The 15,699-nt window shown below is 35.6% G+C and overlaps 1 protein-coding gene and 1 pseudogene across 16 annotated transcripts in view; one reads left to right on the plus strand and one right to left on the minus strand.

The window, feature by feature from the left end:
- The window catches only part of Rgs7 (regulator of G protein signaling 7), a 520,574-nt gene that overhangs the window by 400,099 nt on the left and 104,776 nt on the right, over nucleotides 1-15,699 (plus strand). For all 16 annotated transcript variants that reach the window (XM_087194092.1, XM_021265470.2, XM_087194091.1 and 13 more), the window contains 2 exons: nucleotides 6,384-6,490; nucleotides 13,730-13,781. In XM_087194092.1, the coding sequence (XP_087050218.1) occupies nucleotides 6,384-6,490; nucleotides 13,730-13,781 (159 nt within the window). The remainder of the gene's footprint in view (nucleotides 1-6,383; nucleotides 6,491-13,729; nucleotides 13,782-15,699) is intronic.
- Nucleotides 11,658-12,801, minus strand: LOC106010077 (RNA/RNP complex-1-interacting phosphatase pseudogene; annotated as a pseudogene).

The following is a 15,699-nucleotide window of genomic DNA, read 5'->3' on the forward strand; positions in this document are numbered from 1 at the left end:
TCACCTGCTTGTTTGGGGTTTTTTTTTTTTGTTTTTTTTTGAGACAGGGTCTTGATATACAGTTCAGGCTGACCTTGAACTCACTGTGTAGCCTAGGCTGACCTCTAATTTGCGGTGACCTCCTGCCTCAGCCTCCCGAGTGCTGAGATTACAGTCATGTATCACCACACCCGGCTCAACTGCTTTTTTAATGTTAATTTTTAATATTAATTTTTTAATTGTCAGAGAAAAATCATTCTTTCCTAATAATTCATCTTCATTCTCACTACTAGCTGGACATCCTCTGTTCCTGTCCCTCCTCAACATAGTCAGGTTCTGTATGTCCTCATATCAGTCCTTCCAATTCTGTCCTGAACCAGGAGGGTTCTTGTGGCATCTGCTATTCATGTTTTGGATTGTTAAACTCTAATGTGCAGAATGTATTGCATTTGGAAATCTTTTCCCCTAACTATGAGACACCTCTTTAAGGTTTTGTTCTTTGCTGCCTAGGAAAAAATATAGGAATATTCCAGAGCAGACACATTGTCTTAGTTACTTTTTTATTCCTGAGACAAAATACCTGAAACCCATGAGTTAAAGGAGAAAGATTTATTTTAGCTCTCAGTTTGTACAGGTTTCAGTCCATAGCCAGCTGGCTCTCAGGCAGGGTGGCAAGGCAGAAGGGCATCACAGAGGAGAAATAGTCAATGGTAGAGCAGGGAGAAGGCAGCAAGCAGCAGCAAACCTTCCTTTCACTTTTATCGCATCCAAGCTACAAGCCTTTTGGGTGGTGCCACCCACACTCAGGTCGGGCCTTCCCATTATGCATACCTAGACCCAATTAGTGGGGTAATCCAGTACTACACACCATTAATCCCAGTGTCACACACTCTAGATCCAGCCATCTCTGAAAAGCCCCAGTGTGAGCACATGAGACTTTAGGGGGACATTCAGATACAAGCCATAAGACTCATCATTGGGACTTAAAAGACTAGCTTGATCACCTGGGAGATCTTTTTATTGATCTGTATTAATATAGAGTATAGCAAGATTTGTTATGGCATATTTTTGCATGCATATAACATATTTTGATTATTTTCATCCCTATTACCACACTCTCTTTACTCTCCTCCCCCAGTCCACTTGCCTATCTCTAGAAAACCACCTTATAGTTTTCTGTCCTTCTTTCTTTTTAAGTTTATTTTTCTTTATTTATCTTTAGATTGTTTATATGGGAGGAACCATGTGATTTTTAACTTTGGAGACTAACTTATTTCTCTTAACATGATAATCTCCAGGACAATACATTTTCCTGGAAATGACAAGATTTACAGGCTGAATCATACTCTAGTGTGTATATATGCCACATATTATTTTTCCATTTATCCATTGATGGACATCTAAGTTGTTTCCACAACTTAGCCACTGTGAATATTGCTGCTATAAGCATAGCTATGCATGTATCACTATTAAATAGAATTGAATTAGAAATGTTTAGTATTACTGGGAAGCCTAGACTAACACTAGCTACTAGGTTCCCTGTGAGCTTCTGAACTAGTTTAAGTGCTATTGGATATGTTGCTTCATACCAGTTCATCATACTTCATGTCTTTGGAGAGCTTTAATGTTGCAATCAGTGTTTTACATGCATTATAAATATTATCTCCATTGATCCTCACAATTAACCTTGAAACCAGTACTTCATTAATTTTATCTCAGAGAGAAGGCTATCAAGGCCAGGGAATGAAGTCTCTTGCCTAATTCACACAGCTAGCAAGTGAAATACCTGGGCACAAGTTCTATACTTTGCTGTGTTGTTTGGAAAAAAGTATTTACTTCTGTTAATTACCTAATGCTCCCTCAAATAAAATCTATTTTATCTCCTCTGTTTTCTGTCACCTTCTTATCATTCACTGTTCACTTCAGTAACCTGATGGATGATTGCTAAAAACCAAATGGCCTTTGATTTTCCTTTGTGGAAATATGTTTAAAAGAGATGAGCCCAGATACTTCTTTAACTAACTCCTAACTATTGAGAAAATATACTTACTTAAGAAATTCCTAAAAATAGTAATGGTCTATTTTCATTTGGCTTTGTTGGAGAATAAAATGTTCTTCATATGTGATTTTTCCACATGACTGATTTTGCCTTTTCAAGTGCCATTTCTAAAAATATATATATAATATTGTGATGGATTTTTGAAATGACCACTTCTTTGTCTTCTTGTGTAATAAATCCAACAAAATCTTTCCTTTATGACTCAGAATCATCTTGATGAATGCTTGCTATTTTACTGTTAAGCAACTTACCTTTGTCTACTTTTTAGCATTTCAATTTCCTTGATATATCATCCACTGTCATTTTTCTTTCTATAGATTTCATTCTAAAGTACTTCTCCCCACACAATAATTATACTTATATTGTGTGTTGGATATAAAATAATTGATTTCTTAATCTATGCACATAAAAGTAAACAACATATGATAGGATTTAGTGAGAATTATTTTGATTATTATTTTTTGACTCAAAAATATTTTTCTATCATTTCAATATTATGGACAATATTTGGGAGGCACTGAAGCTGCTAGGTATTGTGTCTCTGGACAGAAGAATGTTACTTGGTTTTGAAATTATATCATAAATATAGGGCACTTCACACTGAAGAACTCAATCCTCCTTTATAACATGCTTTCATCCTGCTAACATTTTGAGGTAATTGTGTTCAAAAGCAAATTATGCTATGAAGAATTCTTTTTGCTTTTAAAGGATGTTGATAATTCTATTGCTTCAGGGTTTGAGTAGTAGTGCTGTGAATGCATCAGTCTTAGCAAAGCTGCACTAGACTATTCACCTAGTAACAGTTATTTGGAGATGGATTTTTATTTCTGAGCTTGCTTATGTCTTGAACATCCAAATAAAAAATGAACTAGAATTTTTTTACTAAGCTTGTTGTTGAACTTTAGCTGTGTGAGTGAAGTGACTAACAGATTAATTAGTGATTATATTGGTGAGCAGCATTAATGTTGCCAAGCCATCTGGTGTGGCATTTTTGGAGGTCGATCTTGGTGGATTAGTCATTAAATTCTTTCTGTACTTTGTTCTTAAGCTATCACTGGTCTTTCAAATTCTTATTAAATTAAGGGAGGGCTGAAATGTAGGAGCAATGGGATCCCAAAGTGTGGCTCCATGCTTACCACTAACAATAAACAAGTCAACCTTGAAAACACGACCTCAAGCTACTCTAAGATCCTTTTCTGATATTTATGCCATTAGTATCATTATTATCTTTTCCACTACAAAATATCTATAATATCCTCACTTTAAAAATGTACAAAAATGTAAAAAAAACCAATATGAGCATTACCATTGTTTTGGATGAGCTGAACAAGTTGCTCATAATTACACCACAGAATAATTGGTTTGGCATTTTTCCATGCAGTGCTGTGTTTTTCATATTCTTTATGGGCCACCTACTCATGAATGTACTTGTTCTTTCATTAATCAATATTGACTCAGTAGCTACTTTTTCTATTGACAAGTGAAGTGTCGAGAGTATAGGCTTAACTAAAGCATAAAAATCCTTCAACTTCCTAATTTTTCTTATTTATTTTGCCCTGGAGCTGTTTCCTGGAGGTCTTGTAATGGAAACTATAACGTCTATAATCTCAATCTCTCTAGGTTATTCTCTCACCAAAGACCTTGAAATCATTTCATAAGCCTTGTTAGAAGGTCAGTCTTCTTAAATATTAAATCAAATGGTTTGATTTTACTTGACATATGAAGTATGTGTTACTTAGAAACTAAATTTTAATCTTATAAAAATATATCCCTGCCAATATAACTCTTTTAAATTAAAGACAAGATCCAAAAGTATCAAAACAAATTTTTCTTTATGTTAAAGTCTTAAAATTTATGTATCTATTGAAGGGAGTGTCAAAGAATATATGTAATCAATTCAAACAAAACACAGAGCATTTACCTCAAAAACGGAAGTAGAGATTACTAGCCAATTCACTCTTTTTCTCAACAACAAGGATTTTTTAATGCCTGATTGTGACACATGAGAAAGAACCTGCAAGCAATCTCCTTGTCCCCTGCAAGTATGTGAGTTATAATAGAGTTAGTATCTAAGGAGATACAGGCAATCAAAAATATTCTGATGCCCATTAGCTTCTAATATTTTTCTAGCCTCACAGTTTCACTACATTTTTCTGATCCTCATTAGAACTTTAGCATCCAAATTTTTGATTTTTTAGTTTGTTTTATTTTAGTTTCATTCTTTCCTATGCTTAGAGTTCAGATGCTCTTTATTAGCTTTCTGGGCAACTCAGTTTCCTTTTGTTTACCTATAATCTACAACTTTCCTCATGTGACATGTCTTTCTATCCTGCTGGTAAGTATGCTAATACCATTTTCCCAGGCCACAGAATCTGGGACTAAAATGAATGTACATGACTATAAGAAGATAAGTGAACCACTTGATTGGAGAACCTGCAATGGACATCATGTGATGTTCTTTCCAATGCTCCTTGATAGGGTTTTCCAGGGGCTCAGAACTTGTCCAAAGCTGTAGCACCTGCCCATTGTTACACCCCAGCTATCCTCATCGATCCTCTTGCACTTTTAATTTTACACTCATTGCAAAAATAATGAAGGGGATAGGGAAATGATGATGCTATTTAGAACTGTTGGCTTCCCTCAGTAAGCTTAGTTAAAGGCAAATTTATGAAAGTGACTTACCTGAAGTACTCTGGAGAAGAGTAAAACTCATTCAGCAATGAGATAATGAAGCACAATAACAACTATGTATTGTATAGCTACTACACACAAAGCAGCACTGCAACTCCATTGCATGTAATTCACTTATGTAATTCTCACACAAGGCCTGCAGGCATGTTTATTACCTTTAGTAGCAGGTGGATAGGCACAGAGAATTTGATAACAAAAGATGGTGGGTGTTTTCAAACTGTTCCTCCCACAGCACCGCACCAGCTTGAGCTTTTATAAAGACACACGGCTATTCTGTCAAAAGCAGAATGTGCTTTTAGAAGGGCTTGACTTTGAATTGAAGGAACCTGTATTTATAGTGTACATGGACTTGACTGGGAGTGTGGTGAAAATGACAAACATGTTTAATAAGTCTTCCAGAGACATGGGAAAGAAGTTGATTGGCAGTTATTCTTTATTATCAGCAAAAACAAGGTGGTGATAGATTGGAAGTACAAGAAATGATCAGTTAAAATATTTGGAAATTACCAATATCAAGGAGCACCGTGGCACCCCACAACAGATGAAAAACTGAACAAGTAATTATTAGCCAACATAGGTGCTAGGAGGGGAGGCAACGGAGAATTCATATGCTCAGGCACACAATAACAAGCAACGTAGTGAGCAATTCTTGCTGAGGTGTAAAAGCTTCTCATGCTTGATGGCCGGAGATAGACATAGATCCATATAGTCTTGGAATTTCTGTAAGATTCCTAGAGTTAAAAGAATCATTTGAACTTTTTGTGTAAGAAACAAATGCATCTATAAATGAACTGTATATAAAGTTACTTAAACAGATAAATAAATCTATCATTTGTGGTATTTTCTGTATACACATTTTATCTTGGACTAGAAAACTATTTGGCATAGTTCCATATTTCTAGACTTCAAGTTAGTAAACATTATGTTGGCTCTGCTCAAATGTGGTAATAACTGTACTGACCAAAATTTATTAGCACTTTTGTTGAAAGGAATTATTGCCTACTATGTAAAGTATGAATATTTCAGTATTGTACTCTGAATATAGCTGTTAAATAAACTTTTTGCTAGTCCTTTTCTAGGTCCTGTCTGGAATAGCAGAAGCTGTCCTGGGCAATCACAGGGTGATAGGCGCACAGTGCAGCACAGATGGTCCGGCCTTAACATTCCCTGCTAACATCATCTAACAATGATCCATTATCATTAGAAAAATTGCTGATAGTCAGGATTACAGGAAAAGGAGTGATGCAAGTGAAAGACTTAAATGTTTTAAGTGCTACATAGTTCCATTGGAATTGTTTGTGGGAGAATAATAACAGAGCAAACACACATCTCTTCTATAAATCAGGGAGCCAGATTCTGAAGATTGAGTGGAGTCCTCTTCATCTGTTCCTTAACTTTGTCTTCTCATGGGCTGGGATCTTGGGATGAGGTGGGTCACTGTACAGTCACTGGGAATGACCAAATCCATCTTAGTACCTTTTGTGAAAGAACTGAAAGGATCTAAAGCCAGGTATGTCAAGAATTTGGATGCAAGAGTGTGCTCAAAAAGAACCAGGCAAAATATCACACTATTGTAAATCAACAATAAAACTTTTTAAAATAAATTTTTAAAGCTATTATATGTTCCTTTCCCCCCTTTTCTTTCCTGAAACAGTGGAGGCACTACATTTGGGAACATTAATGGCTGCCCATGGCTACTTCTTTCCGATCTCGGATCACGTTCTCACGCTCAAGGATGATGGGACTTTTTACCGATTTCAAGTAAGTTGAAATGAAAATATTCTTTAACAGAGAACTAGATGCCAACTTCTTGTTTTTTATTCTTTTTAAATAAAATTTTTGGAAACATTGACTTAGGCTAATTAGGCACTAATGTTAAACTCAAGAAGTAAAGTTAATAAACAGAGAAAAATTGGTGTGTTCAGTGAAGTTGACTTGTGAAGGCCAACTTTTGTAATGATTGAAGTTTCCTTTTATATAGAAAGCCTGAAAAATTTAAGAAGTGACTTAGTAGAATTTAGGAAGTGAGTCTCAAGTTATATCTACCTAGAAGAAAGAAGCTGGGAGATATAATTAAATTTACTACTGTCTGGTCCCTACCTGTGATCTGTGATCCCAGACCATCTTCACTCCCAGAATCCTGTTATGGGAATACTGGAAGCTTCAGGGTGGAATTTAGCTAAGTATAAAAATCCTAGACTGTCTGAGGCCCCTCTGCAGCTCTGCAAAAACTGACATGCCCAGCACTTTGTGTGTACACTCTCCAGGACAAGAGGATGCCTAAGATAGTATATAAACTTGTAGAAGTCAGGTCACGTCCACGAGACAGATAGTCGCCCTCTGAGGAAACGACTGGGGAGTAATTTCAGTCATTTTGGGTGCAGTGCACTTTTGAATTCACAATGATTTACCTGGATGTGTTCTGCATTTCATTAGATGTGGATCATTCATAACTGACTGAGGGATTCTAGCCTATAAAATTAAGGCACACAGACTGCTTGAACTCTAGCATGCTGAAGAAGGCATTTGCTGGAGAATTCTCCTGATTGCCCACCTTTCACAGACTGGAACATTTTTCTCACTTGTTCTATGTATTATTAAATGCTCTTTTTCTAAAGAAGTGACTGAATGGTATTTTGAATCACTAAAATTTGTTTAGGAAAGTTATAACAAAGAGGAAATATGCTTAAAAATGTTGTCAAAGATCTTTGACTTCCATAAACAGTCTGAGTGCCACTTTTTTTTTGGATGATTTTATCCCAAGGCAAACAATCATAGGATGCTTTTGTACTGAATTTCTTGAAGTTAAAGCAGTCTCCATTAACTGTGATAATATTCAAGTAAAGCACTTTAAACTTTTAGTTCAAAAAGGTTTTAAAATAATACAGCTTTATTCTTTATATGGATAAACTTGAAGTAATGGTAGCTTAAAACAGTTTATTATTAAGTTAAAGTAACATGCATTCCTAAGGTTTAACATTTTATTACATAAGAAGTATTTATTACATAAGAAGTATTACATAAGAAGTAATACATAAGAAGTATTTTATTACATAAGAATACTTCTTATTACATAAGAAGTATTACATAAAGTAACATGCATTCCTAAGGTTTAACATTTTATTACATAAGAAGTATTGGTGATTAGCAGATACATTGTTGATAACTAGGCATACATAAACTACTTCATAATTTTAAAGGATCTTATTTACTATTAAAGGATTGTATTTTTGTATAATCTTAATTTTATGAAAGAAATTCTCAAAGAAATTAGAAATAAACTTTAGGACTATCAAAATTCTCACAAATTCTGAAGGAAAGACTATTGAATGTTTATGAAAATAAAGAATTGTATTCATCTTCACAATCAATATTGTTAGTAAGACCATCCATATGCAAAAGAATCTTTAAGGGAAGCATTATACAGTAGTCTATAGAATGGCCCTTGTCTAAATGAGGACGACTTCAGCCAGTAATAATATGAAACCTTTAGCTTGGCTCTTGTCATTCCCCAGACTGAAATTGGTAGGTAGATATGGTTAAAATGTCTTGATCAGGCTCATGAGTCTGATGAACAAAGCTAGGAATGGACAACTGTGCGGTCAGGAGAAGAAAGATGTTTTAAAGAACTTTAGAACAAATCAAGATAATAGGTACAAATGATCTATGAATTAAATAACTACAAGGTAGAGGGAGAGGATTACTAATTTCAATGTGCTTATAGATAGGATACATAATATACATTATATGTACAAGTATATTAAAATCATATTTATTAATATTATATATTTAATATTCCATAATTTAATAATCCATTAACATTTACAATAACATCCAAATAGGATATATTTGTAAATCTACTAGAATTCTAAACTTAAAATTATTTTTTAAAAATCAACAACAGAAGAATCAGAATTAATCAAATTTCTACTTTAATGCCAGCTAAGACGTTAACCAATGTATATTCAAGCAACTTTAATAATAGGAGATATATTATTGTTCAGGGTGTTCACTTCCATTTTTATGTTGGTTCCAAGCAGCAGAAAGGTCTTCATTATGATGAACTGAAATTCAGCTTCTCTGAAGGATTTTTTTTAATTACGGAGTAAAATAGGAAGCTTATGGTGTCATGTCTACATGACACATCTACTGAATGGTGGTGAGTGCAGCCGCCATCAGGAACCTCAGAGGCTTCAGGGCATGCATTTGAGACAGACAGAATTCTCTGTTTCGTTTACCTGCCAGAGTAAAATTGCCTCAGTGTCTTAGTACGTGATCTAATCACTTGATTTTTGCATTCACTATAAACTTGCAATTGTCCAGTCATTCTTTCCTAAGTGGAATTGAGATCAGACAGGATTCTCCATGCAGATATCCTTCATGAGTCTTCCTATCAATATGTGTGCCAAAGCTCAGTGAGAAATGGCTGGAGAGTTTCTGATAAATTTTATGGTAACTACGTAAGCCAGCAGTGAAAAACAGAGACACTTGTGCATTAAATATCCTAAAGTCATTTAGCTCAGTGGTTTCGCCACCTGCTGGGCAAGCGCAAGGACCAGAGTTCAATCCCTGGTACCCAGCCCCCAAAATCCTAAAGTCGAGAACTGTAAAAGTATGTTTTTAATTTTTGACAAACTATCAGAGGTTGTTACTCTCTTCTGGGATCTGTTACTTTAAGTCAAAACATTTTTCCCTAAGGAAAAAATCTTCCAATATTAGTGAAAAATATTGATCTCCACATAATATCACATGACAAGATTTTTCACCGTTTGTTTTTACAGTCATGAAATTTTTGCTAAGGCAAATGATAAAAATAAAGATGAGTTCCAAGAACATAGCTGCGAACATTTCTAATGGTTTTGAAGGGAAAAGTATACACCATCAGATAAATAGATATGCATACAAAATAAAGAAGCACTGCAAAAAGATTAATGCATTCTAGGAGAAGTAGCTCAAAACCAGCAACTCACATGAAAGCAAGCTTTTAGCTACTTCATCTCCCTCCGGCTTTCCTATAATCCCGACCCAGTTTTATTTATAAGAAATAAATCTTCAAAGCTACATCTCCCACAGAGTCAAGCAGGATTGGGGTATGCGCATTGTCCATATAAGGCTTAATATCTTCTCTAGTGATTCAGTCTTTTCTTCTAAAATCCCTGCTGTGATTTTGTTCTTATGTGCACAAAACTAATATTAATAGCCTTCTTTATTATTATACTGCAGTATTTGCCAAAAAAGAGTGGAAGGTAGGTAAAAAGTTCCCTTGTGGACTCAGGTGCTTTAGAAAGACCTGCTCTTCCAGAGATTCAGGCAGATCTCCCCAACTACCCATTTCCCTCCCCTCCTTGAGAATCACTCTTCTAGAGAAGAGAATTATCAGGTAATCAGACGTTACTGCAAATACACTCACTGCACATGGATTGTTCATACATTTAATTAATAAATACAATGAATCCCACAACACTAATGTCTGCAGTCATTGTTCCACTGAATCTTGGAGTTGGCATCTCAAGGAGTAGGGTTTGGTAAGTGCAGAAATAGGTGGTCTTCTTGCTTCCTCACTGTCTGGAGTCCAGCAGGTCCAGTTGGCAGGGCTAGAAACAGTCTTTCAGAAAATATAAAATCTTAAGGATAATAATGGGATTTTCTTTTTCTTTTTTTTTATGTGGCAAGCAGAGAAAAGCCTTGTGAGCTATCACTTAGATAAAGTAGAGCCACGTGACCAAATTAGATACAGGCAAGGAGAACAGTTGAGTTACAGTACTTCGTTAAGGTCAGGTTCCACACATTGTTCATATATAAAACAACTATCATATACAGTATTAGACACTCTATGATACAAATCCTCAAAATTAAGAGGCTTTAAAAAATGAATCTGAGTTGCCCAAGTATTCCTCAAATATTTGCTGAAGTTTACTATGTGTCATGATGATTAGATACTTTCTCAAGCAAGCCAAGATTTCTAGCTTCCTCTGCAACTAAAAATTATTAACATCCTCTCAAGTGATCTACCTGTGTATTCCTGAGGTAAATCACCACTCCAGTGTAAGAGGCAACTGGAGAAAGATCCCAGAGAGTTATGTTCAAAAGAGGAGGAATAACAGTCTTCCCAGATATTCCAGGAAACCTGTGGTCATATCTTAACTCCATTCACTGAGCAACCTCTATAAATCTATAAAAGTTTTCAAGCTTTCTGGATAGTTCAACCCCTTTGATGACATTTACCCTGTCAGGAAAATTATCCTTTGATTAACCAGCATGCTGGTTAGTCTATCTCTATTGCCCAATTAACAATCCCTAACATTTTCATCCATCTTTGTGTTTAACGGCACATCTGGAAATTCAGTACAAGGAAGTTAGTGAAATCCCAATACTGACTGCCTAAGAAATACCTAATCACAAAAATATCAGAACTAATACAAATAGTGACTAGGTTCTAAAGAAACTGTCTTTCTAGGTAGATTTTAGTAAAAGTTTGAACAGTTAGAGAAAAAAGATACCCTTAATGACTGGGTCAACAAAACATAACAGAAACACTAAAAATTTATACTCATATCACAAGTTAATCATAATCATACTCATCTCACAAGTTAATCAGAAGGAAATATATAGAAAAAAGGATAGAATTTTAAAAAATAATTTCCAAGGGAGGTTCTTAATAGTTTCATCAGATCTAAAATATCTTCCTTTAAAAAAATTTAAGACTGGAATGACTTTTTTGCATTGCTATAATTAATGTGAATTTATCAGCAACAAGGTAATATTATCACAATTCTCCTTTAAGCTTGAACACATAGGAGGCAATAAAGTTATTTTAAAAAACCTCATTTGACCTGAAAAATAATTTGACCTGTTTTTTACTGAAAATCACTCCAGCACTCTTCAGTCCAGCTCTGTTCACCAGGTAGAATTCCGGGACAGGCCTGTATCACTTGTTTCATCCCCAATAGGCTGGAGCAGATAGTCTCTGGTAACCACCAGAATACCACCTCTTATTCTGAGCTGCTTGACTGCCATCTGGCTTCATATTCCAAAAGTATCTCCTTTGTGAATAGTCCTCTCCAGCAGGGCCAGGAAGGGCACAGGACCTCTCTGGTAAACATTCTGAGTTTGTGAAAATTTTCTGACTGATTGTTGCCAGTACTAGATATGAAAACTCTGGATTTTGTATGTTGTACCTCGGTCCATGGTTAATAGACTTGTTATTGCTGTGGACTGGTTCCACAGAGTCTTCAAAACCACTTGATCTGGATATACCGGAATTCCAGTTCTTTCTGACAGGACCGTTCTGAAGATCTTCAACGTAGTTTTGTCTTTCTATGCAATATTCTCGGCACCTATTGAATAATTAAATTGCATCATCTGGCCTCATGCCTTCTACATCAATTAAGTATCTTCAGATGAGGTAGCCAGTCCTGTTTAAACCATGGGTACAGTGGACACCAATAAATTTGTCATTATCTTTATTTTCCTTCAAAAATTTATTAACAGCACATTTGAATTTGAAAATAGTGTCATCCGGGGGCACCTGATGCCCAACTATACAAATTTTTAAATAAGGAACAGTTTCTGGCAAATCTTCTGATTTGTAATAGGGCTGAGTATATGTTAAATCAATAAACAGTCCAAGCTCTTCATTTTGCTCTTGGATTTTGTTACAAAGATCCAAAAGAGAAAAGCGTTCTTCTGGAGCAAGATTCACTTTAAAATTCTTTTGCAAAGGTACTTTAAAAGCAATGGAATGAGTCCCAGGCATCTGCTGTCCAATTGGGAGATAATCTTTCCACCTTTCTGGGATGTGGTCTCCACCTTTTTTCTTGGTTAAATGACGTCCAGAAACGTTGCCTCCACCACCCACCCCAGCCACTGCGGGAGTGATGCCATTGGTTCATGTGGGCTCCGAACCCCCCACCCCCCACCCCGCATACCCAGCAAGTCAGAGCCATAGAGCGGGAGCCCTCTGTACCAAAGCAGTGAACCGGAAATAATGGGTTTCTCTTGATCAGACATTTTCTTCTTACTTTAGTCATTCAGTTTCTAGAATTTTACCAAAATCAGAATTCTGCCTATGGTTAGCCACATCAATCAACTAAGATGGTAGTAGTGCTTTGTGTGGTTAAAACTTTAGAGCAATAAATGACTTTATGAAGGAATGTTTTCAAAACCTTGAGACCATAATATAAGGTGAAATAAATCAGAGACACATGCTTAACTATTACAAGGTTTCTCTTAAACGAGAAACTCAAATTACAAAGAACAAAATGAAAGATAATAGAAAGTAGGGAAGTAGAAGTTTCTCAAATGGAAAAGGGATCGAGAGCTGGAGGGAGAGGGAAGGAGGAAAGAGAAAGGGGATAGAAAAGAATTAAGATGTGATATGTTCACGTGTCTGTACAAGCTCCACATAAGGAATGTGAGAATTATGTATTGCAAATGTACTAATACAAAATGTAAAGTGAAAGTAAAAAGTTGCTTTAATCTGGCTGGATAATTTTGAGAGCTTCATTATGTAATTAATGGAGACGAGCAAATGATTGCTCATCTTCCAAAGATTCTTGTCATTTGAGCTTTTTGGATCTATCAAAGGCAGTGATGAAATCTGTGATGTATAAAAACAGTATAATGTATTTAAACATTTCATCTCAGGTCTTGCTCAATAATATTCTCTTTTTAGATCTCTCTGGATGAAACTTTTGTTTGAAAAATGCGATTAGATCTTTTTCTTTTATGCCCACTGGTATGAAATTACACCAAGTGTATGACATTTTAAATATCTGCTAGTAATTGGTCAGCAAAGTAATTGGAGGCTAAATAATTGGCCAGCAAATTAATCATGGATAAAAACCTTACAGTGTCTCTCTGGTAATTTGTTCTGAATTGCAAACCACATATCACTAGTAAACTATTCAAGACAATTGCTGAAGATAAACAGTTCATAAACCAGAAACTATCAAATTTTTATGTATCTAACTTTGGCTTATCTCCTTTTTTCCCCCACAGACACCTTATTTTTGGCCATCAAATTGCTGGGAGCCAGAAAACACAGACTATGGTCAGTGCAATATCTTATCCTTTTAGTATTGACTGTTAATCTGTCTGGATGAGTGTGTATTTGCATTTTATTGCTTTTTTCATTAAGAGAGCTAAACCACAATTCACAATAGGGGATCAATATTCCTAAAACTGAATTAATGAATGACCTTTTTTGGCTTATTTGGTGGCAACTTTTTCCATGGTGTAGTGCTCCCTGCAAGTACTAAAGAAAAATTTCTTTAGTCAAAGAGCTATAAATTAGCTTTGAAAGATTATTATTATTTTTTTCATAGTACCCTGAATTACTAGAAAGAATAACAAAAGGTCTCAGGGAGCCAGATCCCTGGTTCAGCTCTCCCACTAGGCTTTGACTTTGCAAGTACCTTGATTTCTTAAGGGCCCACTTTTCTCCTTGTTATGTGAGACATCTTGGATTGTATGAAGGGAAGTTGGTATTAAGCATGGAGGCAGCAACTGCAAGCAAAAACAAAGGTACAATAGCAGATTTAATCCTAATAAATCAAGTTGTAGGAACTTAGAATAAATTTGGTTCAACAGCTATGATTTCAGTTAAGCTCCTCAAAGAAAAAAAATTGCTCCTAATAAGTACATCTTCCAAAAGGCAATAGTTTTCAAAAACAAAATTTTATGGTTTTTAAACAAATACTAAGGATTGTTTCTATGCCAATCTCTGTAGTAATTACTGGGATAACAAAGGTGATGGATTTTATCTGCACACCTATGCCACACTGAGTGAAGAGAAATTATCTTGGGCTGCAAACAAACTATATAATATACTTAATGTATATAAATAACAAAACTTCCTTATTAAAATAGAGTATATTTTTAATATTACACAGTTGTGTCCAACTTACAGGCTATGGCTTTGCTGCATCTGAACTAGTCAGTTTATAGGCTAGACAAAACTGAAGAATCACACATGAAGAGTTACAGAGTGCCAAGTGAAGGTAGTGGTGGCAATGCAAAGTGATAATATGGAAATTCAAAAGAATGAGAGGCTGACTGTACTCAGGGGAAGTGGGCTTCAGGATGCTTGACAAAAGGTTTGTTAATATTTGAACTGGATTTGAAAGGCAGAAAGAATTTGTCAGCTGGTGGGGCAGGATAAGCATTTGAAGAAGAGAATCTTATGTAATGGCCAAAGCTAGTGAGATGCTTCACAGCAACTTGGCTTTCTTTGGCGTTGGTCCTAGAGAGCCATTTTGAGTAGAATAACCAGGGAAAACCTGTGGAAAACCAAAGGAGCTGCCCTTCAGATTTGTCACTGTAGAACACTGAATTTAGTAGCTCATCAAAGGTGCTAGTCAAAGGGTTCAAATGTACTTTGTAGAAAAAAAATCTAAAACTCAGAATATTGATAATTTTATAGCATAGATGATTCCTTTCAGTAGTGGAAATGCTGACTTCTTGATCCATACCACACTCCTCAAAACAGAGGCCCTTGGAGAAAGAAGTTGGAAAAAAAATGCTGATTTGTAGGTGTGAGTTGGAGAAATTACTGGAGCATTTTGTCAAACCTGGGATGATGTCTGGGGATTGACTCTTTAGGGACCAGGCAGTCTGGTGGAGAGAACCTGAACAGCTGCATTTGGACTTCAAGAGACTCAGCTGACAGAGGCAGAGAGATCTGAGCCTGACTACCATGACAACTGTATATCAGCTGTATGACTTGAGGTGGTGTGTTACATTTCTGAGCTTATGTTTGCTCACTTTTCAAACAAAAATAACAATATTGAATTCCTAATGTTGTTGAAATAATTCAAACTAATAACCATTAGTAAGTGGGTATTGTTCCTCTCACATACTCAATAAATCAAAACTGTTGTTTTGTTGTAATCATTGTCATTGTCCATCACGGACACTGCTACTGTTTCCTATTGAAAAGAGAATTCTTATTCTCATGTTTCTTCTATTTG

The sequence above is a fragment of the Heterocephalus glaber genome, unplaced genomic scaffold (genome assembly GCF_053883595.1).
Source record: "Heterocephalus glaber isolate CG9 unplaced genomic scaffold, H.glaber_assembly_v1.0 deba00001600, whole genome shotgun sequence".
NCBI classification, from domain to species: Eukaryota; Metazoa; Chordata; class Mammalia; order Rodentia; family Bathyergidae; genus Heterocephalus; species Heterocephalus glaber.